The 21489-nt window shown below is 46.3% G+C and overlaps 2 protein-coding genes across 2 annotated transcripts in view; one reads left to right on the forward strand and one right to left on the reverse strand.

Annotated features, from left to right (window-relative positions):
- Positions 1 to 17696, forward strand: part of XRN2 (5'-3' exoribonuclease 2) — a 45164-nt gene extending 27468 nt beyond the window's left edge. The window contains exons 25-30 of the mRNA XM_048935028.1: positions 705 to 773; positions 864 to 998; positions 2294 to 2421; positions 8387 to 8447; positions 13145 to 13286; positions 16930 to 17696. Of these exons, the coding sequence (XP_048790985.1) occupies positions 705 to 773; positions 864 to 998; positions 2294 to 2421; positions 8387 to 8447; positions 13145 to 13286; positions 16930 to 16992 (598 nt within the window). The 3' untranslated portion in view covers positions 16993 to 17696. The remainder of the gene's footprint in view (positions 1 to 704; positions 774 to 863; positions 999 to 2293; positions 2422 to 8386; positions 8448 to 13144; positions 13287 to 16929) is intronic.
- A 1116-nt stretch (positions 17697 to 18812) lies between these two features.
- NKX2-4 (NK2 homeobox 4) lies at positions 18813 to 20680 on the reverse strand. The gene is made up of 2 exons (XM_048935035.1): positions 20224 to 20680; positions 18813 to 20126 (listed from the first exon to the last, which is right to left on the reverse strand). The coding sequence occupies exons 1-2, from the start codon at positions 20588 to 20590 to the stop codon at positions 19480 to 19482; spliced, it is 1014 nt and encodes a 337-aa protein (XP_048790992.1). The 5' UTR covers positions 20591 to 20680; the 3' UTR covers positions 18813 to 19479.
- Between the last annotated feature and the right edge of the window lie 809 nt (positions 20681 to 21489).

Genomic DNA, 21489 nt, shown 5'->3' on the forward strand with positions numbered 1-21489 from the left:
AAGCAAGCAAGCTGGTCCTGTGTACTTCAGAATTCCTGCTGGCAGCTGGTGGAATGTGGGTACTTAAACCAGGAGACTGGAGTGTGGACAGAGTTACCAAAAGCAAACCCAAACTGCTACAGAATGCATTCTACCAGCACAAAATAATTGTCCAGCCATATTTTGTTCTTTGTTTGGATGATGCTCCAAAGCTCAAAATGGATGTTCTTTGAAACGTCACTGAAAAAAACATATACATCTCCCAGTAGAACTACATACAAGTACAAGGCTGCCTTTGGGAATAAAAAGTCCCTGCTTCCAAGTTCTGTACATTTGTGAGAAGATTGCATAGCAATCTGTTAACTTTCCCATCTTTGCTATGGTATCCTTTGACCTTGGTCAAGTGCAAGTGCTTTTACTAGAAGATCTGTTCTCACAGATCTGCAAAAGATACTTTCATTACCATACATAGGATTAACTGTTTTCTAAATATCAACATTTCTTTTGGATGGAATACTGGCACAGTGGAGAGAAAAAATCACCCTGTAGAAAACAACATAGAGATCCAACTCTCTGTAGTCAACATACCCAGGTGTTTTTACAGTTTAAGTTTTAGGTTCTTCTGTCTTGTTGTCCATGTCACTGTTAATTGACCAGCAAGTATTTTTTTCATCTTGCTTGTCTTAATTCTCAAGTAAACACATTCCTCAAATATTTTCTTGCAGTATCTCTTTCAAAGATCCACAGTTTGATGAAGACTTTATTTTCAAGGCTACTGTATTACCTGGTGCAAAGTAAGTATTGGTTGTGAGTAATCAAATTTACTTTCATTAATCTGAGCGCTTGCTCTGGTAACTACTTATGGAACTATTGTTGATATTCAGGAAACCTCCTCCAGTTCTGAAGCCAGGAGACTGGGAAAAGACCAACAATGATGGCAGGCCTTGGAGACCACAGCTTGGCTTTAATCGAGACAGAAAGCCAGTCCACTTGGACCAGTCAGCATTTAGAACTTTAGGGTAAGCCTGGCAGTACTACTGACTATGCTCTTTTGTTTTCCCCTTTTAAAGACAAGAAAACAAAAACCCAAACAAACGTGTAGGGATTGGGGAAAGAAAAACAGATCAGATGCTGATGTTCCATACTGGGAACTCTGGTGTGTGATTATTTGTATTCAGTGTTAATAAGAATCAGGCATGACAATTTTGCAGTAGTACCTTGCATAGTAGTTTTAGATGGAAGGCTGTTTTTTCCACAAAATATTTCTTACTAGCTTTCCTGTTGTTTTTTTTTTCCTCCTGTTTTCAACTTGTTTGCTAGATACTCTCTTGAAGTACAGAAGATACAATGAGGATATTGCACACAAGTGGTAGTTAATACTATTACAAAGCCAGGAATGTCTTTCATGCTTTTAAAAATGAGGGGGTTTTACAAACCTTTATTTAGAGCACTTGTGTTACACCCTACAATCCGTTTGATTGTCATTTTCCAAGGCGTTTTCACAGTCAGTTTTTATTAGTTCTCCAAAAGTCAAGATAACTTTCATTCTGTGCTCTGAAGCATTATTGTATGACAACTAAGAGGGAATGAGCTGGGGCTGTGTATTATAGATAAAATGAAACGTTGTTCCCTTACTGGGAAGTACAGGGAGCCATATGTCTCTCAGAGCCGGAACAGAGAATGTTTTAAAGTAGATTGTAATACTATCAAATAGAAGTAAACTGAGAGTCTCTCTAGGAAGAGAAAATACTTTTCTAAATTTTATTTTCCCTCATCTTATGACTGTAGAGGAGCTGGAAGAATCAAAAACAACCACCTTTCTTATATTCATGCATTAGAAAGCATAATTTGTTCCCCTGCTCTATTTGTGAACCAAGAAGTTACGTTCCTGATCACATATGTCTGCCACCTTGAAATGCAATTTAATAAGACACTGGGATCGTTAATGTCTTAATGAGAATGTAATTCCCCACAGGAAATGACATCCAGGCCTTGACAAACATTGCCTTCAGTGTTAGCAGTTCACTCTTACTGAGCTCTTACATAGTTTGCAGAAAATGTGGGTTTTTTCCTCCTATTTACTGGGACTTGCTATAGCATCTTGAGTATCTGTGCTAGCACCAGCTCACAGAGTGTATGCTTTGTTTGTGGTGTGCCTGGCACCCTTCTATGTCACCACAATCATGTTTGTGCACATCTCCACTGATGCATGGAGAAAACTGGGTATTTCAAGGACTTGGTAGCAGCTGTGCTGTAAGATGGCATTTGTGAAAACATCCTATTCATTCTCCTCTTCGTTTCTTACCCACAATAGCCATGCAATGCCAAGGGAAAGAGGGATGCCAGGAATGTATGCCAATGCAGTACCTCTTGGAGCTTATGGGAGCCCATACACCCGGCCTCTTATGAGTGGGCAGCAGCAGATTCCTAAATTGCTGTCAAGTAAGTGAGTTCTGCTGTATACGTTTCTGAGTTTGAAAAATGAGTTGGATTTTGGTCTGTTGCGCTGTTACAGGTAACAAGTAGAATCAGGAATTCATCCTGCAGGAGGTGTGTTTTGCCTGCTTTGATGTTCTGACAACAGTGAGAGTTCAGGCAATGCATTTTTTACACTCTTTTAATGGTTGCACTCAGGTATGGTATATTTAGTGCCCTTACCCAACCAAGTGCTGAATTTTAAACACTTCTCACACCAGTGAATGGGAAGTGTTTTATATTGCTTCGTTTGATATTTTGTTACAGAGATCCTGCCAAGAAGCAAACCCCATTTCCACCTTTTGCCTGACCACCTTCTGCTTTGTGCAGAAGAAATTTATTTTTCCTATGAATTAGCACCAGTGTGAGCACTGCTCTTTTAAAACAACTATTTATTATTTACTTTTCTTTAAACTTGTTGAAATGACACAACATAGTGCGCGTTGTTCACTGGGAAAACCTTGGTGTTACTAAAAGCAATTTGGCTTAGTCTTGACTAGCCATGCAGTTAGAGCCCAACCAGATGGTTTCCTTCTGTGAAATATTAGCACAATGCTGGAAAAAAAATGAAAATATGCTAGAAGCAGCATTTTTGAAAACCTTTTCTTCCCTTTAGCTGTTGGTTAATTGGCATCAAATTGGTGGTGGTGGGGGGAAACTGTTGTTTGGGTTCAATCACAAAATTATTTTTATTTGACTTAGTTAAATGTCAAGGCATGATTTGTATGAACATGACTCCAAACATCTGCCTTGTGTCAGTCACGCTTTTGCAGAGTCCACAACTGCTACAGAGCTTTTTGTGTGTTGGAAAATTGGGAAGCAGAGTGATTAACCTTGGGCTGCTCTTCTGTATTACTTTTCACTACAGCCATTCCAAGAAACGCACTGAAACAGTTTTGATTCTAAAATGCAAAGATGTACCTGGAAGCAGGATCCCGCTTTGAATGCTGTGCCTGCTATTCAAATTGCATTTTTTCCAATAAGGTTTTTAGTGTCTGTTATGCTGCGTGTATTGGCTGAATTTCAACATCACCAGCATCCGTGGACTTAGCATTTTGATGGCTTGTGTTTGGAGAGAACAACTGTGGTGTCTTGCAGCGTTTGCTGCTGCTATACATGGACTGCTCAGTCCCTTTTGGAGGTGTTTGGTTCTGTCCTTTCCTATATACTGGTCTTATTTTGGGCCATCTGCTTCAGTCACTTCAGAGTTACAGTAGAGCATCATCTTCATCTTGTCTCTTCACATGTGATTAGGAACTGCGTTTCTGTAATGGTGGGATTGAAATAGGAGGAAACATTGCTAAACTGCCCAAAAAGGTGCTTTAAACTTAGAAGTTGTAATTATTTAGCTGAATTCTTGAAATATTACATGTATATGTTTGAAGTTTCAACAGCTGAAATAGCTGAAGTTCAAGCTCCAGCATCTTGTATGCAGGAAACCAGATTGCTGTATAGTGAGGCTTTCATACTACTTAGAGCTGACTTGTATTTCTTGACTGCGTGAGGAACAGCAAATAATATCATTGGCCATACTGAGTTAAACTTATTGCCCAAGTACAAAATGGATGAGCTGTGCTTGAGTGGGGCATGCAGAAATCCTCCTGTGTGAGGAACCAGATTGGCTGGAGGCACAGACTAAGTATGAGTTTGGAGCTATGAACTTTGTTTAAAAGAAAAAACAAATGGATTTCTGGAGTAAGCAAAAATACGGTCTTTAAAGAAGAGAGGAGTGGGACTACCAGACTGCCATCATATTTTTGTCTTTCTCTCCAGGGGCAGAGAATGAGTGGTTTTGTGGGGAGATAAAGAATTCATCAGTCCGTAGGTCCCCCACAGACTGTTGTTGGTGTCTTCTGAAACTTGAATCTTGATGCTTTCTGAAAAACAGTTATTTTAAAGCACTTTTGTGAGCCTTACATACATGGAGCTTATCTTGCCAATTAGATACTTATAAAAGCTCTCACCCTTGGGGCGTTTGAGCACCTTGTGTTGTGTAGGAAATACTCCAAATGCAAATAGGCCCCGATGCCGTCATTCTTTCAAATTGAGGAAGCTTGAATCCACTGATCAGTGTGGAATCTCAGCACATCTGTTGCTCACAGGAATTGTCTGGGGGCTTTCTTTCACACATCCCATTCTCTCCTCATCTCCTGCCCCTTCCTCATTCTCAAATTCCTTCAGGCATCATAGAGTCCTTGCATCCCCAGTTGCTGTTCTGTGGGTGTGCTTGACAAACCTAAAAGCCTTTTTTTTTCCTTTCCCCTTCCTTCTTGTGCCTTTTCCTTCCTGGTTGGTTTTCCATCAGGCAGGGACTGATTTATTGTTTGTGCATTAAAAGGTTCCAGGTCAACCTGCTGGTCCTTCCAGCTCCCTTGCAGTGTGTCATCTCCTGTGCTGCCATCTGGCTGGTGGGTCAGGAGGACCTGTCAGTGCACTGTGTGCCTCAGCTTCTCTTCTACCAAGTGAAGAATGGGATCTGCTTAAAGCACCATTTTAAAGCACCTGTGAAAATACCTTCAGTTATCATAACTTGTGCTGAGATCAGTTTCTTATGCTCATGCTGAAGGGATGTTTTTGCAGTTGGGACTACACCCCTGTACTGGGTTGCAAACAGTTGAGGTGGAAGCACATCAGCATCTCTCTGTACCCTGTTTTAGTAGGTGGCAGTCATCTTTTTTTGAACAGGCACACATGGACAGAATTAGGTAAGGTTTATTTCTCCTTGCCTCCAATTTCACCCAGACAGAGTTGTGTCTAGGAGTACCAAGAGGTATTCCTGAACAGGAGAGCACAGCTATCTCCTTGTCTTTGCAGCTACATCTTTCAGTCCAAGCTCAAGTGCTGCTATCAAAAGGCAGGTATCTTCAACCAGGAAAACCAAATTACAAGGCATTGAAAAGGTGTAAGCAGAATTTTGTTATGGGGGCAGATTGTCCTGTGTCAGAGTGACGTTCATCAGCTACATCCTTGTGAGGGTGTAAAAGGCAGATTGTGAGAGAACACCTGTATGATGTGGAATAACTGCACTGGGAAGCTTCCTGAAAATGCACATTCATTCTGGAAAAATGAGCACTGATGTGGTTACAATGCCCACTCCTTATGGGATTGATGCAAAGCAACTTTTCGTTTTACATATAACATTTTTATATGTGTGATGAAGAAAAATTACACTCTCGAAGGGCAATGCGGTCAAGCCAAGTGCCACCTCTCCTTCAAGGGCCTGCTGTGGGTGTTCCTGACTGCTGTTCTCTGATTTGACTTTGATGTGCCAATTTTCAGCTGATGAATAATTGTCTGTGCTGATAACTTGGGGAGTCAAGTGTGGAATGGTAGCACTCTGTGAATGGCATATTTGGTTTCTGCAACACAAAGTATCTGATTTATGACTTCCATTTCAGTCAGTAAACTTGTCGATTAGCTGCATTTGAAAAGTGATTTTGATTAGTGCAATCAGTAAACAGAAAATCTCATCTTTGATTGCCACACTGATTAGATAAATTGTTACTTGAGGAGCTGCTGAGGAAGGCGGTTTATTTGGCCTTATAGCTCTAGGAAATGCCTCTGTTTTGAAGACTAAATAAAATATTAATTGTCATTTCTCTTCCAGTTCTGTCGCTTTTTGAAGTGTAATTTACTTTTCCAAGCTTTTTCCCCTTCAAAGACTGTTCCCTGCCAGAGCCATACAAATGAACAGTAATAAGGAGGCTTTACATGTGTTTATGGTGATTTCATTAAACTCTTTGCAGCTCTAGGGGACTGTTAGATAAAGATGTGCTTACAGCAGGGTAGTGGGGCCTCTTTCAGGTGGAAAAGAAGCAGTTAAGTATGAAATAAAATTTTAACTAGCCCTTATGCAGGGATCTGTGTGAATAGGAAACGCCGTGCCAGGGCAAGACTGGGGTCGTCTTACTGGAAGTTTGTCTTCCAGCAAGCAGCAAGAGAACTGAGCTGCCTCCTCCCATTTCTGTGGTGACTGACACATTGCAGTGTGACTAAGGCAGCTGTGCAAAAGAAACTATAGCTTGAAAACTACACGGTTTATCAAGGTATGTGGATCTGTAGGTCTCCTAAACCTGAGCTATGCTAGAGCCCAAACCCAGCAGTCATCGTGGTGGCTGCGCATAAGGAACTAGATGTGCTAGCTACAGGTGGAGGATTTCTAATTGCAAACATGTTAGCAGAGCTCAGTTCTGCTGTATTGCACGCTTTTCTGCAGTGCTAGCATTATTAGGGCTTGGAAATTATCAGAAATGAAAAGTCTTGCTGGGATATTTTAGTTTGAAATGAGGGACGCTCTTGGACTGTAACGAATTTATGGTTATATATAACAAGATCTTACCTCAAATTTAAAAATAAAAGCCTGTAATGACTTCATTTCAGATGAGGGCTGTAGCTTAATTGCTCTCTTTCTCTCTCTCTCTCACACACACACAGTCTCAAAGCCAGCACTACGATTCTGGGGTTTTCTTGCATTGTACTGATTTTTCTGTTGAATAGCAAGCATTGTTGCTAAAGCATTGTGTTTGCCCAGCCTGCTTATGCATGTGAAAACCCTTACACTGATTAAGCCTATCAGAATTGCAAGTGTGTCATACCTCCATCTTTTTGGTCCTTGTGGTGCGTTAGGTATGAGATAACCACTTCTGCCTGATTATGAGCATCAGGTGGTAACAACATGCACCTGTGTATGTATGTATACAGAAATACAGTATATTTACATATAAAAGATAGGTACCACTAAGCAGGTGTCTGTGTTCCTGGGCCTGGGGGGGAATAGCTGTGGCTAGAGGTGGCCAGATACAAACGACAGAGCTGCTGGGCATCACGATTGATTTCCACTGACCCAAGTGTGTGTTATCTTCAGTAAGGCCTGCCCACACTGTGTGCTGAGCTCTCAAGTGCTGCCATGAAAGCTTTCTGTTCAGGTCAGGCCATTAAAGCACGCAGACAATCCAGCCAGAGTTAGGAGAGAGGCACAGATCTCCCTCTATCTATTTCTCCTCATTTCTTTCAAACGATTGCAGGGCTTTAGTGTACTTGAATATTGGTGGTTTAACAGGGTTTTTACTGTTCCATCATAGCATATCCATTAGTCAGCTTCTGGAACCAGCTGTTAAAATTAGGTCACACTTAAACACCATTGAAAAGAATCAAAGGTGTCACTGAAACTGAAGCTTTTGGTTGCTACACAATTTGAGTGTTGTGACCTGACCGGGGAGCTATTGATGAGCTGTTTCTTTCATCATGTTTACTGACCAGTTTATTTAGAAGAACAACAACCATTTAATTGCGTGTCCTGTTAAAGCAATGTTGTTACTGCTACGTCTTTGTAAAGAGGTGGTTTGGGTAGAAGACACAATTGAGAAGTGGGTGGTCCTCTTCATTCCAGTTTCTTATAACTGCAGGGCTGCGTCTTTGGCCAAAAGATTTAATTCAATCTAATTATGTGATCTGAGAGATCGTTAATAGATTTAATTAATAGACTTGTAAATGTCTTAAATATCTCATCTACACGCACTTCCAAGATCTCAAAATCTTAAGTTTGGATTTATTTCTATATATGTTAATGCAGAGTTCTTTCATGTAATGCAGTGACAGACACAATTGTGGGAAACATTCGAGTCTTCAGTTTTAGAGCAACAGACTTGGTTTTGCATTTTGAAATGCTGAGACACCTGGGAAGTGTTCAAGCATCAACTGATTAAAATAAATTCCTGTAACTTGAAGCTTATTTTAAAAGGTTGCCTTTTATTAGCATTGAGCTCGTCGTGGACCGACATAAAGGAAATCCATCAAAACCAGCATTGGTAACCAAAGAAGAATTAGTGATGTGTATTTTGTGGTGTATCTAGTTTAAGGACGAATGATGCAGGATAGAAATCAGAGCTTCTTGTAAGTATATTTACTCTTAACTTCTTGTTTTGCCCTATAGATCTTAGACCTCAGGAGTCTTGGCGAGGCCCTACGCCCTTATTTCAGCAAGCACCACAAAGGTAAGGCAGGTGGCACTGATGTTTTGTAAAGCGTGGTTAAAAGTACGTGCTTGTTTCTGTTTGGCTTTCACAGCATTCTTACCTCTTTGTTTTGAACTCCGTTGTTTAAATTTGTTCACGTCATGTTGGTTTTTTTTAAGTTAATTAATGTCCATGATTTATTTATATTTTGTGAGCACACTGTGCGGCGTTCATCCTTTAAAAGGTTTGAGTACTTTGTATTAAAAAAGGAAGGCAAAAACACTTTCCATTAAAAACTCAGACTTCAAAATTAACTTTACTGTTGGTGCTTTGGTACCGTTCTTGGTTCTTTGGCCTTTATCTTATTGAAGCTTTTGAGATACTATGAAATTGAACACAGAGAGCTTAAAACTGCATTAGATTTTGGACAGGCTAAACAAATTTCTTTTTAGGAGGGCTGTGGAGCTTAATGAGGCATAACTAATGGTGTTCCACTTTTATCATTTCTGTGCCGCAACCAGAGCATTAGTACAGACCAGCCATTGATTCTTGCTACAAACCTCTTGAAGTCCTAATCAGCTTCTTTGGTACAAGTTTTTCAGGCCTGACAAGCCTATTGTAGGGCAGTGTCACTGTAGGTCAGTAGTTATTAGTTGCCACTGAAAACAGTTTCTTTAACTACTTAAGACTGAACTGAATTAAATGCAGAAGGGACTCAGAGGAGGATTATGGAATCCGCAGTGCAATAAGTGCCATCGAATAGAAGGAATGTGACATGGTTTGATAATAAGGGATGTCTTGCATGCGTTCTCTCATTGATAGGTTGTATGCCCTTAAGTCAGGCAGACTTCACAAACTTCAGCATACCTGTGAAAGCCATGAATAATTACCTTTGTTTATATTTATGGAGGAAGGGGGCTGTATGGAAGGTCCTTGAAGTTTCTGCTCCTATTAGGCTGAAGTTTTTTTCCCCGTGTATTTATTTGCAAATGTTAACCATTGAAAGTATCAGCTTGGGTAGAATTTACTGAGCTCTCTGCAATCATGCTTTCCATGGCAACCGTTTTGATCCCTGTGGAAGTTCAGCTCCCTTGTCCTGCGTCGTGTCAATGGGAAATATTGCATTATAATTGAATGTCACATTACAAACTTTAATATCACTTTGTCTGTGAGAGTTGCTGTTCCCGCACCTTAATTGAATGCAGTCTGCATTGTGTCCTTTTGTCCAATATTGCCACGCATCTGTAACTTGTAATTATTTTTTTTACACCGCTGTGCTTTTGTCATTGGGTCCTTTATTTTTGGAAAGTGAAAGGGTTTCTCAATTCACATATAAATAATTCCTTTCAGGCAGAAATTGTTTTGTTTCACACTTGAAAGGCGTCTTCTCACATAACTGTCATAATGGACTGTTTCTGTTTAGACTCCTATCATAGGATTGCTGCATGTGGCTCTTGCTAATACCTTTAGAAGCAAGCACGCACTCTCCAGATGCACCATTTTTTGCAGATGAATGGTGCTGCTTGGAAGATGTAATTCTTGCTTTTCTGGCTATTCTCTCTACAAGACTTTCCCCTTCCTGTTTTGTATTTCGTTTGATGGTGCAAATCACAGACTTGCCAGTTGTAGAACTGAAGACAAGTAATTCTGCTGTGGTTTTGGAACACATATTTGATTAGGAAAGAGGAGGGTGTTCAAAGAGATGCTTTGGGCAATGGTCAAACCTATTGAACTGATCACCTTCTCCCCAAGAGCTTTTCAGCTTCCCAGTTAATTCCTGGTAAGAAGCCAGGCCAGCAGCAAGCTCTGGGTGCTGCAAAGCTGCTGCTGCATGTGCTGCTGGGGCTGTTCCTGCGTGCTGCTGCTGCTGCTTCAGGTGCTCCAACAGCAAAAGCTGCAAGGAATTTCTGCTCTCTGCCCCTTCGACTCCCAGGAAGAAAGCAGCAGAGGGAGAGGCCAGCCCCTGCTCCAGCCTTTTCAGATGAAGTGGGTTGGCAGGAGGCTACGATATCCTTGATCAAGCAAAGGATAAGCAAGGAGCCTGTCCCTGACAGTAAGGCTTTGAGCCTTTGTGCTGTTTCTGGGATAGAGTAGTGCAGCTGGTGCTAAACTGGCTCTTGTTTCATAGGCCTGTGGGAGGGGGTGGAAATCAGTAGTGCAAAGCTTTTTCCTCATAATCCAGATGATCTCGTGTCCAGCGTAAGATTTCTTCTTTTTACATAAAGCTTCCTGACACGGTGTGTTAGCTATTCAGTACACAGATGTGTTACTTTAATTCTGAGTCAGCACAACTCTGGGCACTGCAGTTGAGTAACTGCCAATGGGAATTCATGTGATATTCCAAATAGCACATGGTTTTTGTTACCCCTGGGGAACAGCTTTGCTATCTCTGCCCTTAGGTTGCTTAAATCACCCATTAATGCAGTCACTGGAGGAGCATGAAGTCGATTGCCACAAACTATATAGGTTGCTGAGTTGTTTAGCAGATGATGATCTAAGAAGTTGTTTGATTAGAAATAGTAAATTGCTTGGTGAATTAAGAGTAGCAGAAAAGGTTTAAACTGTTTTTGTAGCTTGAAGAACAGAATATGCACTACAGCATATCTTCTCCTCCCAGGTTCATCACTGGGTTTATTCTCTGGGCAGCCTGATCTGCTGGTTGGTGACCCTGCACATAGCAGGGGGTTGAAACTAGATGAGCATTGTTGGTCCTTTTCAACCCAGGCCATTCTGTGATCCCCTGGAATACGTGATAGTTACAACTGATTATTATCAGCTTCACACCTGAAGAGGGATTAAAACCGAGATGCTGTATGTCCTGATAACAAACAGCGCTTTATAAAAACGGGGCATTTAAACTCTATGCAAAATGGCATATTAATGTCAGATGAAATTTGCTTTGAACTTTCCTGTTCCAAGTATATGACACAACTTTTGACCTGTAATCCTCAGGGCTGAGGGTATTTCTCACAAGGATGTTGGCAAAGCTGTAGAAACTGAATGGTTGATGAGCTCCAGAACTGGGGTTATGTGGGTAATCCAATGGATTTTTCCATAAGGCAGAACAGTATGTTCTTCCTGAAGAGCCTGCTGTCTTCTAGGAACAATAACAAGATGAAGTTAGTACTCAAAACCCTTAATCAAAAGGAACATCCTTGGTACAATACTGATTTTGAGTGTTTAGTTGAGGAAGTACAACGTGCTATTAACTCAGGAGATGATATTGCTCTTCCTACTGAATACTTCAGGTAACACTGTGCATTTTCTAGGCATCTCTGAAGCTAAAAATAAAGCTGCCTATTGCCGTTTAGCTTTTAGTACATTCCTTGCACATCATGTTTACCTGTTGCACATTTATCAGATAAGACCAGCCAGTGTATAAATAGGTATTATTTGTTTCATTTTGGGAGATGATAGGAGTTTCTATGCCCAATCAAACTTTGCCTCTGCTCCAGTAGGTGAAATTGTTTCCCAGTTCTCCTGGCATTGCTTCCCCACTTACTCGAGCAGTGTTTGCCTCCCATGGTAGAGCTCTGCTCCCATCAGAGCATCCTCCTATTGGGGACAGCTTCATTCTTGACATCACACCACCTCCTTAAGCTGTGTGTGTTTGACAGTGTGTATCAGATTGAGTCCCTGCATCAGGTTGTTTGGCCAAAGCCAAAGTCCCACCAATGTACTCCAGCAAACCTAGGGGCAGACTCTTGGAAGATGTGCACAGTAACTCAGTTAAGGAGTGCAGCAGGTAAATGTGAAATGTGGTACTTGTGCTCACTGTGCTCCTATTTCTGTCTCTGTGCTTAACTGGCTCTCTTGAATGTGGGTCATAAAAGACTAGCTGTCTCAGCTAGCCAGTATTTTCTCATTACAACAACATATTGCAGTGCAAAACGGAACTGCTATGACTTCTTTGAGCGGTTGTACCCTTACCAGTGTTCAGCTCTGAAGACTATATCATGGCTGTATCATTTTTCTAAATATTTTTAATCAAACAATGATTGGATGTATTATACCTGTTGCTTTATAATTGTAATGTTAGAATAGGTACTTGAAGGCAATTAAAACATTTCTTGCTGTTAGTAATCTAGGATGGCAAACTGGGTTATAATGGATGTTGAATTTGCGTTCCCATATAAACTGTACACCAAATGTCAGTCAGTCCATGCCAATTAGTGCTTATGTTGCTAGGTCACCGTGGTCAATTGAAAACGGCATCAATAGAACTTGAAAAGGTTTCTTCCCGATCAGACCTTCTGACATATTGAGCAGAATAATGGATGGGAAAAAGCAGCCAAGGCCCCTACCCTAGATTCAGAATACTCACAGTAAGAATTCATTTGCAACCTGCAATTAACAAGAAAGAATGGACTCCCAGAAAGAGCCTGGACATTTAGAAAAGAAAGCCTCATTCTCCCGTATTGCACATGTTTACTCTTTGGACGGTGCGTTACGTTCAGCTAGCTTGGTGAGGTCTGGGTTTTAATCAATGGTCAGGATTGCTGCAGATGAACTGGCAAATTTGCTCCTAGAATAAAAGCTGGGCAGAATCCTTTCGAGGAATATTTTGGACTGTCTGGTTTGTGAAGTCTGAGCGGTGGCAGCGTGTGGCTTTCAAGCGTGGGGAAAGAAGCAGTGAGCAAATGTGAGGCAAATGGTAGCACGTATCAAACAAGAGCACAGCAACGTGCATTTTGTAGCACACAACTCCTGAGGTCACGCTTTCTTCTCTATTCCAGAACTGCTGGGGCTGCCCCGCTGCTCGCCTGGAACCGCATGCTGCCAGCCCAAAGTCAGTACCCACCGGGCCAGTACCAAGGGCTGGGTGGGCCCATGAACTACCCACAGAGACCTGAGGATCGGATGGACCGGGGGAGGCAGGTATGGAAATGCTGTGTGCACCTCTGTGGCTGCAGGTTGGGCCTTCCTCTGCTGCATGTGGTCTGCTGGCTGTGCCACCAGTGCAAGCACCGACAAATAAACCTCCCTACCCTGCCCAGCCCCTCTGTGTGTGCTTGTGGCACGAGGCCCACACCATCACTGTGTTTCATTAAAACCAGATCAAGCGTCTTACCAAGTCACACACCTCTTGCAGCTTGAGAAAATAGGATCTGAAGGCAAGTATTTCAACCAGAGCCTTCCCCTTCTGTAAGGGAACATAGGAAATCTACATGCTTTGGAGATGGAAGGATGTCTCCCTGCTGTGTGTTTAAACTGTAGGTTCTTACAACTTGACCTTTTTTTTGCCCCCTCAAATGCTTACTGGCTGAATCTATTTAAATGTCAGACTCTCGTAGTCAGAGTAAGAAGCATCTGTGAATGTACACCTGGAGATAAGTTTGGCTAAACAAAAAGCAAGCAAACTTGGTAGGAGAACATCCGAAATTGGAGGTGGTTTTTATCATCAGATTATGAAAATGCAACAGAACAGAAAGGCCTGAAAGCAGCAGGTTGTTTTGCTTATGTGCTATTTTTGTGTTTGTATTCCCAGTAAAAACTTAGTCTGCGTATTCTCTTAAGTTAGGAACTTGGGCGTTTGCAGTGCTACTCACTAGTTTAAAATACTTTTCAGATGTTTGTATTAAGCTTCATGTTCTGGTACTGTTTTTGTGAATTGGAATTGTTGCTCAGTTGTGGGAAGGCTACTGGCCAGTAATGGGGAAAGAGGAAAAAAAGGTACTCAGCTGCTCAGTAACTATTTCCCAGCCCTTTAATATGGCAAACAAGGCACAAACCTTTTGAAATTTGCCTTCTAGTGGGACCTGCTTCTTCCCTACCTCTTTCAAATGTACTCCAGTCAAGTCACACTTGGATATATGCTCTTAGTTTTCCTTGTGACCATCCCAGCCTGCAAGCATTTGTTGCACAGTGTGACACAGAGTCCAATTTGATGTTTGATTTCTAGGGCTGTTCCCCTTATGCTTCCAGTAGTGATTTTCTCTTAGGTCTGAACTCTGTCCTGCAGTGTGTTGGATAACATCCTAGTCTCCTTTGCTTACGCAGCAGGAGCTGCAAGCACAATCCATTTAATACATAATGTACTTGAAAGTCTTACATTTTTTGCCACTTCTGGTTCTTTGTCCACTTCATATTTTTCTTTTCTATTCCGACTGGGAGACTCAGGTAGCAGAATCCATCGCAACCACTTTGCACTGTGACATCGTTAGCTCTGAGTTTTCTAAAGCAGTTAATACAATAAAGACACGTACTGTCAAATCCAGTTTGTAACAGAAGAGCCTTTGGCCTTTGCTGTGGAAGCTTTTTGCAGAGTGCCATGTGCTTCTGTCGCTGGTTCAGCTTGTCAGGACCGGAGCCCAGCAGAAACAGCCTGAGAGCCACTAATACCGTTCTCAGCATTGTCCCTGGGCTGCAGGATTACATCTTGCTGCTGAAAAGATCTATAGCCAACAAGCAGCCTGCCCCACTGCTCCCAACTCTTCAACTCGTGTTTGGCTGAACCCTTGTTAGCAGCGGTGAGATCTCCCTTCTTTGCACACCTCCCCCCATCTCCTACCCTGAAGCATTTTTAGTGCAGAGGAGGCTTTTAAGACTGGAGGAAGAACTGTCTCCAGCTCATTCAGCTGTAGTGTTTAGTATTGCAGCAGGAAATGAGGAAAAGAGAAGCAAGTATACCATGCACTCTGCCTTTGAGTATGCAGAGGAGGTGTGGCCAGTGCTAATCCTTCCAGCACAGGCTTGACTGTAAGCAAAATTAGACAGCATCTTCATCACATTAGCCTTGCTGAGGAAATGGTGTCCAGGAGCTGAATCCTGCATTTTTGTGAAAGAAGTCAGTGCTTCAATTAGTTTATTCCCCACCTTGAGTCTTTGTGAATAACAGTTACTACCAGGCAGCACAGAAGCAGACAGGAATTGTTTCAGAGCAGGGTGGGATGGGGGTCAGTGCCTGTTTGGAAAGTTGAAACTGAGATCTCGGAGCACTGTGGGCACCTATGTGTGCAGTGATAAACAACCTCTGCAGCTCTACAGCTGCTTGCTGCCCCAGTGGTGAAATAGGAGGCAGGATGGCAGCCATGCCTTTCAGTTTTGTTTTTTTGTTGTTGTTTTTTTACATTATTTTTGAATGAACTTTCAGATGTAATTATTTCCTTGGGGCTGATGGCAATGAAGTAAAATTAGCCTCTACCTGAAAAGGTTTAGGATGCGAAACCAGTAATTGAATCTAGCCTTGCTGCCTGCACATCTCAAAGCTTTAAAGCCCTGAAAAGGGATTCAAGTGGAAGCGGTGACACAGAGCAGCATAAATAATCATCTTCGGTCCCTTTCACCTCTGAATTCTTTTTTTACAGCATCCAGAACATGGCGTGAAGAGGTTAATAAACACGCTGCTGCAAAGTGCTTACAAAATTAATGCAACTGCCACGGATAGGGGCTGCTTGGGGGTGGTGCACATTCCCTGTGCCTCGGAGCTGGCACAGAGAAATAAAGCGTAAATGTGGTCGTGGAGCTGCTTGACATCCTGATTTCAGGCCTTACTAATACGTAACTGAACGTCCAGATAAATGCCTTGTGTAGCTGTTAAGAGCCCTCCTGAGCCATGCCTGGGCACACAGACAGAGCTTTCTGCTCTTTGTGCGACTGGAAGGATTTCTCAGGGGTTGCAGGCAACTCAGCTGGTTTAATTGTTGGGGTTTTGCATTGACTGCGATGAAAAACAAACCCCAGATCTTCCTAAAACAGCACGTTCTGCACATCTCTCTTCAGATCCCGCCTAAAAAACAGGGTGTAAATGTTTTCTGCTCAAATCTATTTGCTTGCCTGCCACAAACACGTGGAGCGAAGCTCTCTGCCTTTTCACTTCCAGCAGCTATCTCCGTTCCCGGCTAAAGATGGTTTTTCTCTTTTAAAGAACAAAACGAAGCCTCTTCATCAGCCCTTGGTCCCCCTTTCCTCCCCCAGGAAAAGCCAACAAAAACCCCACGGCTGCCAACAGAATGAACTTTGTGGGCTCTGCAGCGCATCAGGATTTTAAATCGTTTGAAATGCTTCAAGGACACTTTAACCTTTTTTTACCTTTTTTTTCTTTTTTTTTTTTCCCCAGCAGCTTTTTTTCTCTTTCCTTATATACTGCATAGAAGGCTTGATCTCAAAGACAGAAATGCCTTCATTTGTGCTGAGCCTCAGCGTGAGATTTTGGGATGCTTCGCCTGGTATTAAAAGCACACAAGTGCTGAAAAACGCTTCTGTAACAAAACCAAACTGTTTTCATTTTTGGTTTTCAGTTGTCCCTCAGTACCAACGGCTGACTCTCTTTAGCTTCAGCTCGCACACGGCTCAAGCAGAAAAGGAGCCATTTATTGAGCAGCATTGCTTCTGCTGGGGCACGGATGCTGTGTGGATCTGCCCTCCTTGAGCGGAGGCTGTGCTGAGAGCGGCTGCGGCGCGGTGCCTTTCTGTGCTGAGGATGCATTGTTTCATTGCTGTAGGGGCGCCTGGAGCCCCGCTAACTTGTTTGCTGTGCTGTTAATCCAAAAAATAAATGCTTGCTTTTGTTTGTTTGTAGGCATACGGCCCCGGGAGGCCCTACCTGCTGCCCCCACCCTCGGGAAGATACAGCTGGAATTAGCTCTGCTCTCCCAAGCCCACAAAACGTCCGGGTTTCGGTTTTGTTTTTATTAACCTGGGGAGGGAGGGGGAAGAAATGAAATTGTTCAGCAACCTCCCTGTAGATTTTAAACTCTGCTTGTTTTACATGTGTACATTTCTTACCGAACCCATTATGTTTTGCCGCTGCGAACCACGAGTTCACCCCGATCTGCAAAGCCGTCAGCCGAGGTGGGAGAGCTGTTTTGTCCTCATGGCATCCCCAAGCTGTGCCGCGCAGCGCCTGTCAATGCGAGCTGCAGCCACCCTCTACTTCACACACAAGAGCCTGAAAACAGACACGGAGTTGTAAAGAATGCACAGAAATCAGATTTGATGAACTCGGCGAGGACGCAGCGGGCAGCACGCAGCGCACCGGGGTTAAGGACGTGTCCAGCAGTGCTGCTCTGATGATGCTTTGGATTTCTTATAGAGGAAAGCAGGAGATTTTTGGACTCTGAAGCAGAACGTTTCCACTTCTACAGCTTGTTGCCTGTTTTTTGACTTGGTTTTTGTAACACGAACAAGCACGGAAGCCGTACCAGTCTGTTTTGATATATAATTTAAAATAGCTGCCCTGTATGGAGTTTCCATTCATTTTTAGTACTCTTTCTAGGGGTTTTCCATGTGAGTGTACCAAATCAGTAAATATTTTTATTTGCTTTATAAAGTGGCTTTTGAAATTTGGAGCGCTACCCCGTGCTTTATTTCTCCCCTTTGTATTTCTGTATGCACACAGTGGATATTCATTACTGCAGCACTAGTTCCACGCAGCCTCTACCCTACCATTTCAAAGCTCTGTTTAACCAAAACCTGAGCCTGTTTCTGCTGCCTTGGAGCATCCAGGTAAAAGCTGCTGTAGCACCTCTTACTTGTGCTCCTGAGGTTTGCACACACAGCTCTGAGAGCCAGCATTGCTTCGGCCATCTCCTGCGAGTGTCTCTGTTTAGGCACACACCTTAATCGCCAGCAATGGGGCAAAAGCCTCCAGCCCTCTGACCCTGGAGGGTGAAACTGTGTTATTTTCAAGTGATGGAGATTGGTGTAATATCTTTCGTTGCAATGCAATTGCTGTCCTACCTGGGGTTGGCAAAAGCTGTCAGCGTTCCCCCCGTGCCCTTCTCCCACTTCCATAAAAATACATTGGTCTCCAAAAGTAATTTTTTGAGCAGAACAAAACCAGCAAGTTTGGGTTTTCATGCAAGTGCAGTGGTGGGAGGGAGGCTGGTGGAAGGAGCTGCTGCTTGCCCTACTGACGCCGCTCCTGGGCTTGAACAGGCAGGCATGCCCTTGTCCCTCACTCATTTCTGGGGTAAGGGGAGGAAGCTTAGGGTGAAAGGGAGCTCCTTTGGGAGCAGCATCCCCCCTGTCCAGCTCTTTGCCCCCAAGGCTGGCAGCCACGCTTCTCAAAGCTGGCGTTCCCCCTCGGAGCCGGGCAGAGAGCGGCATGGGAGTCTGCATGGGCACAGCATCCCCTTTGCTCCTGCACGTGGTGCAGGGGAGCGGGAGTCCTAAATCAATTCCACCCCCAAAACCGTTCCAACAGCAGAACAACCCCAGGTAGCATCACAGAACGAAATCCCAGCGCGGTTTTGTAGGAGGGAGGCGGCGGCCGCGGGTACGGAGCGGGAAGGAAGCAGCGAGGGTTCAGAACAACGTTTGTCTTTATTGTTAAAAAAAAAAAGGAGAAGGAGAAAGAAAGGAAAAGAGAACGGAGAAATAAATAAATAAATAGAAAGAAATCGAAGGAAGAAATAGAAAGAAAGCGGGAGGAAAAAAAAAATGTAAACGGAAAAAAAAAAAAAAAGACGAAAAAAAAAAACAAACAAAAAAAACCCTGGAAAAGTAAAAGGAAAAAACAAAAAAAAATGCAGGGGAAAAGGAGTAAAAATAAAGGGTTGGGGAAACAAAGCAAACAAACAAGCGACAACAAAAAAAAGAAAATTAGAAGAAGAAAGCGGCTCGCACACCGGGACCCGCGGCGCTCCCCGCCCGCCCGCCGTTCGCAGCCCCGAGGCGGCCCGGAGGGGGCTGCCCGCTGCCGTCGGGGGGCTTTCTGTCCATGCGCGAACGTTAATTTCGTAAGCCGTAATTCAGAACAACGAACGCGGCTCTTTTTCCCCCTGGAATGCGAGCGTCGAAGCCGACGAGCTCCTCCGGAAAGTCTCCGCGTCCTCTCGGCGCTGCCGGCGCTCCCCGTCCTGCGGAAGGCAGCGGCCGCTCCCGCCCGCACCGCTCGCCGCCTCCTCGACCTCCGGTTACAACTCAATTTCCCTCCAATCAACCGATAATGAAATCGCACTTCGGGGGCACCCTTCTAAAATTAATTCTGCCGGGCTAAGTTGCACTTCAGAAGGTTTATTGTTCGCGCTCAGCGGGGCCGCAAGGTACGCGCACGGCGGCTCTCGGGCTCCGCGGGACGGCGGGGCCGGGCTGGGTGCGGACACGCCGAGCCGCCCGCCCCGTCGGATTACCACGTCCTGCCGTAGAGCAGGTTGGGGCTGACCATGCCGCCGTTGTAATCGACGCCGGCCGAGTCCATGGGGGCCAGGGGGGGCACCTGGCCGTGCAGCGGCGGCGGGCTGGGCGCCAGCTCTTCCAGGTCCGCCGCCTGCCCCAGCGAGCCCGGGTGAGGGTGGGAGGCGGGCAGAGAGCCCCCGGGGCCGCTGGGGGCCGCGGGCTGCCCGGGGGCCGGGGTGCCGTTGCCCGGCGGCGGGCAGGGCTTGCCGTCCTTCACCAGCACGGGCACGGCGACGCGGCGGGGCGAGGGCTGCTGGCAGAGGCCGCCGGAGCCGTCGGGGTGCAGCTGCTGGGCGGCCGCCTTGTCCTTGGCCTGCCGCTTCATCTTGTAGCGGTGGTTCTGGAACCAGATCTTCACCTGGGTGGGCGTGAGGTGGATGAGGCTGGCCAGGTGCTCCCGCTCCGGCGCCGACAGGTACTTCTGCTGCTTGAAGCGCCGCTCCAGCTCGTAGACCTGCGCCTGCGAGAAGAGCACTCGCCTCTTCCTCCGCGGGGCCGCGTGCAGCGGCACGATGCCCTTGGCTCCCTCGCCGAGGCCGCTCAGGCCGCCCATCCCGGCCACGTTCATCCCCGCCGCCGGGCCCACGAACCTGGAGACTGAGCGGGACGCGCGGCTCAGAGCCGGGGCCGCCCCGTCGGAGCGCGGCCGCCCCATCCCGCCGCCCGCCGCCCCTCGCCCCGCGCCCGCACTTACTGCCGGGGTAACGCGGGTCTCCGCCGGCCCCGTACCAGCCGCCGCCCGCCGCCGCGCCGCTCCTCATGCCGTCGGGGTAGGCGGGCAGCTCGCCCACGTTGCCCAGCCCGCCGCCGCAGTACCCCCCGACGGCGCCGTGCGGGAACTGGGAGACGCCGTGCGGCATGTGGTAGGCGGCCGCCCCGGCGGGGCCCGCCACGACGTGCTGCGGGACGGCGGCCGCTGCGGCGCCGGGCACCGCGGGCTGCCTGTAGGGCCCCAGCCCGGCCGCCCCGTCCATACCGCCGAACTTCTTGTAGCTCTCCTCCATGGGGCTGAGGATGTCGGTGACGGAGAAGGGCGTCGTGTGCTTGGGGCTCAGCGACATGGCGGGGCGGGCCGGGCCCTCCGCTCCCGCCGCCACCGGCGAGCCGTGCGCTGGCGGCTACCAGCCCCTGGGCGCTCGTAGCTCGCCGTTTCTTTTAGCCCGGCGCCAGCTTTACGCCAGACACCGAGGGGCGGAGCGACGGCCCGGAGGGGGACAGCGGCGGCGGGCGGCCCCGTCCCCTCCCCGCCGCCGGGCAGCGCCCCCGCCTCCCGCCGCCGCCCGGCCCCGGCCCCCTCCTCCCGGCATTGTCCCGCGGCCGCCGACGGGCTCTTAAGCCCGGCCGCCCCGGGGCACGGCCGCAGCAGCTCCTCCGCGGCCCTCGCCCGTAAGTACCCGCGACCCGACGGCGCGGCCCTGACGGAAAACGCCTCTCCCGAAACCCGCGGCGCTCCCGGCGTGGGCGCGGCGGGGACGGGGCCCGGGGGTCGCCGCTCCGTGGGGTCCGGGCCTGGCCGGGGGGAGTTTGGAAGGGCGATGGACGGTCGGGGATTTGGGATTTCGTTTGCTTTGCCACGACGAAATGCCCCTTCGGGGCTGCCGCTGCCTCCTGGCTGGGGCTGCGGAGACGTCGGGGAAACTGCGGCCGGGCTCTGCTGCCCGCTCCGGGCAGCCGGACGGGGCGGCCGTGTCCGCGAGTAGGGGCTGAGCTCTCGGCGTGTCCCCGCGCCGCTGCCACCCCTTCCCTGGGTGAGGATGGGCTGCCGGGCACGGCACAACCGTATGCAGCCTCTCGACGTGCACCCAGGTGGCCGGTGCTGGATGCTGCGAGCTGCTCCCACACTGCAGGGTGGCCTGGGGGCCATGGGACACTTCTCTTCTCTTCTCTTCTCTTCTCTTCTCTTCTCTTCTCTTCTCTTCTCTTCTCTTCTCTTCTCTTCTCTTCTCTTCTCTTCTCTTCT

Source organism: Lagopus muta, chromosome 2, assembly GCF_023343835.1.
Source record: "Lagopus muta isolate bLagMut1 chromosome 2, bLagMut1 primary, whole genome shotgun sequence".
In the NCBI taxonomy this organism is placed as follows: domain Eukaryota; kingdom Metazoa; phylum Chordata; class Aves; order Galliformes; family Phasianidae; genus Lagopus; species Lagopus muta.

Bases quoted from the DNA above. Each gene is read 5' to 3' on its own strand.
- NKX2-4 (XM_048935035.1), bottom strand. From the start codon at position 20,590: ATGTCGCTGAGCCCCAAGCACACGACGCCCTTCTCCGTCACCGACATC. The intron at 20,127-20,223 runs GTAAGTGCGGGC...CGTCCCGCTCAG, and splicing joins AGACCCGCGTTACCCCGGCA to TCTCCAGGTTCGTGGGCCCG.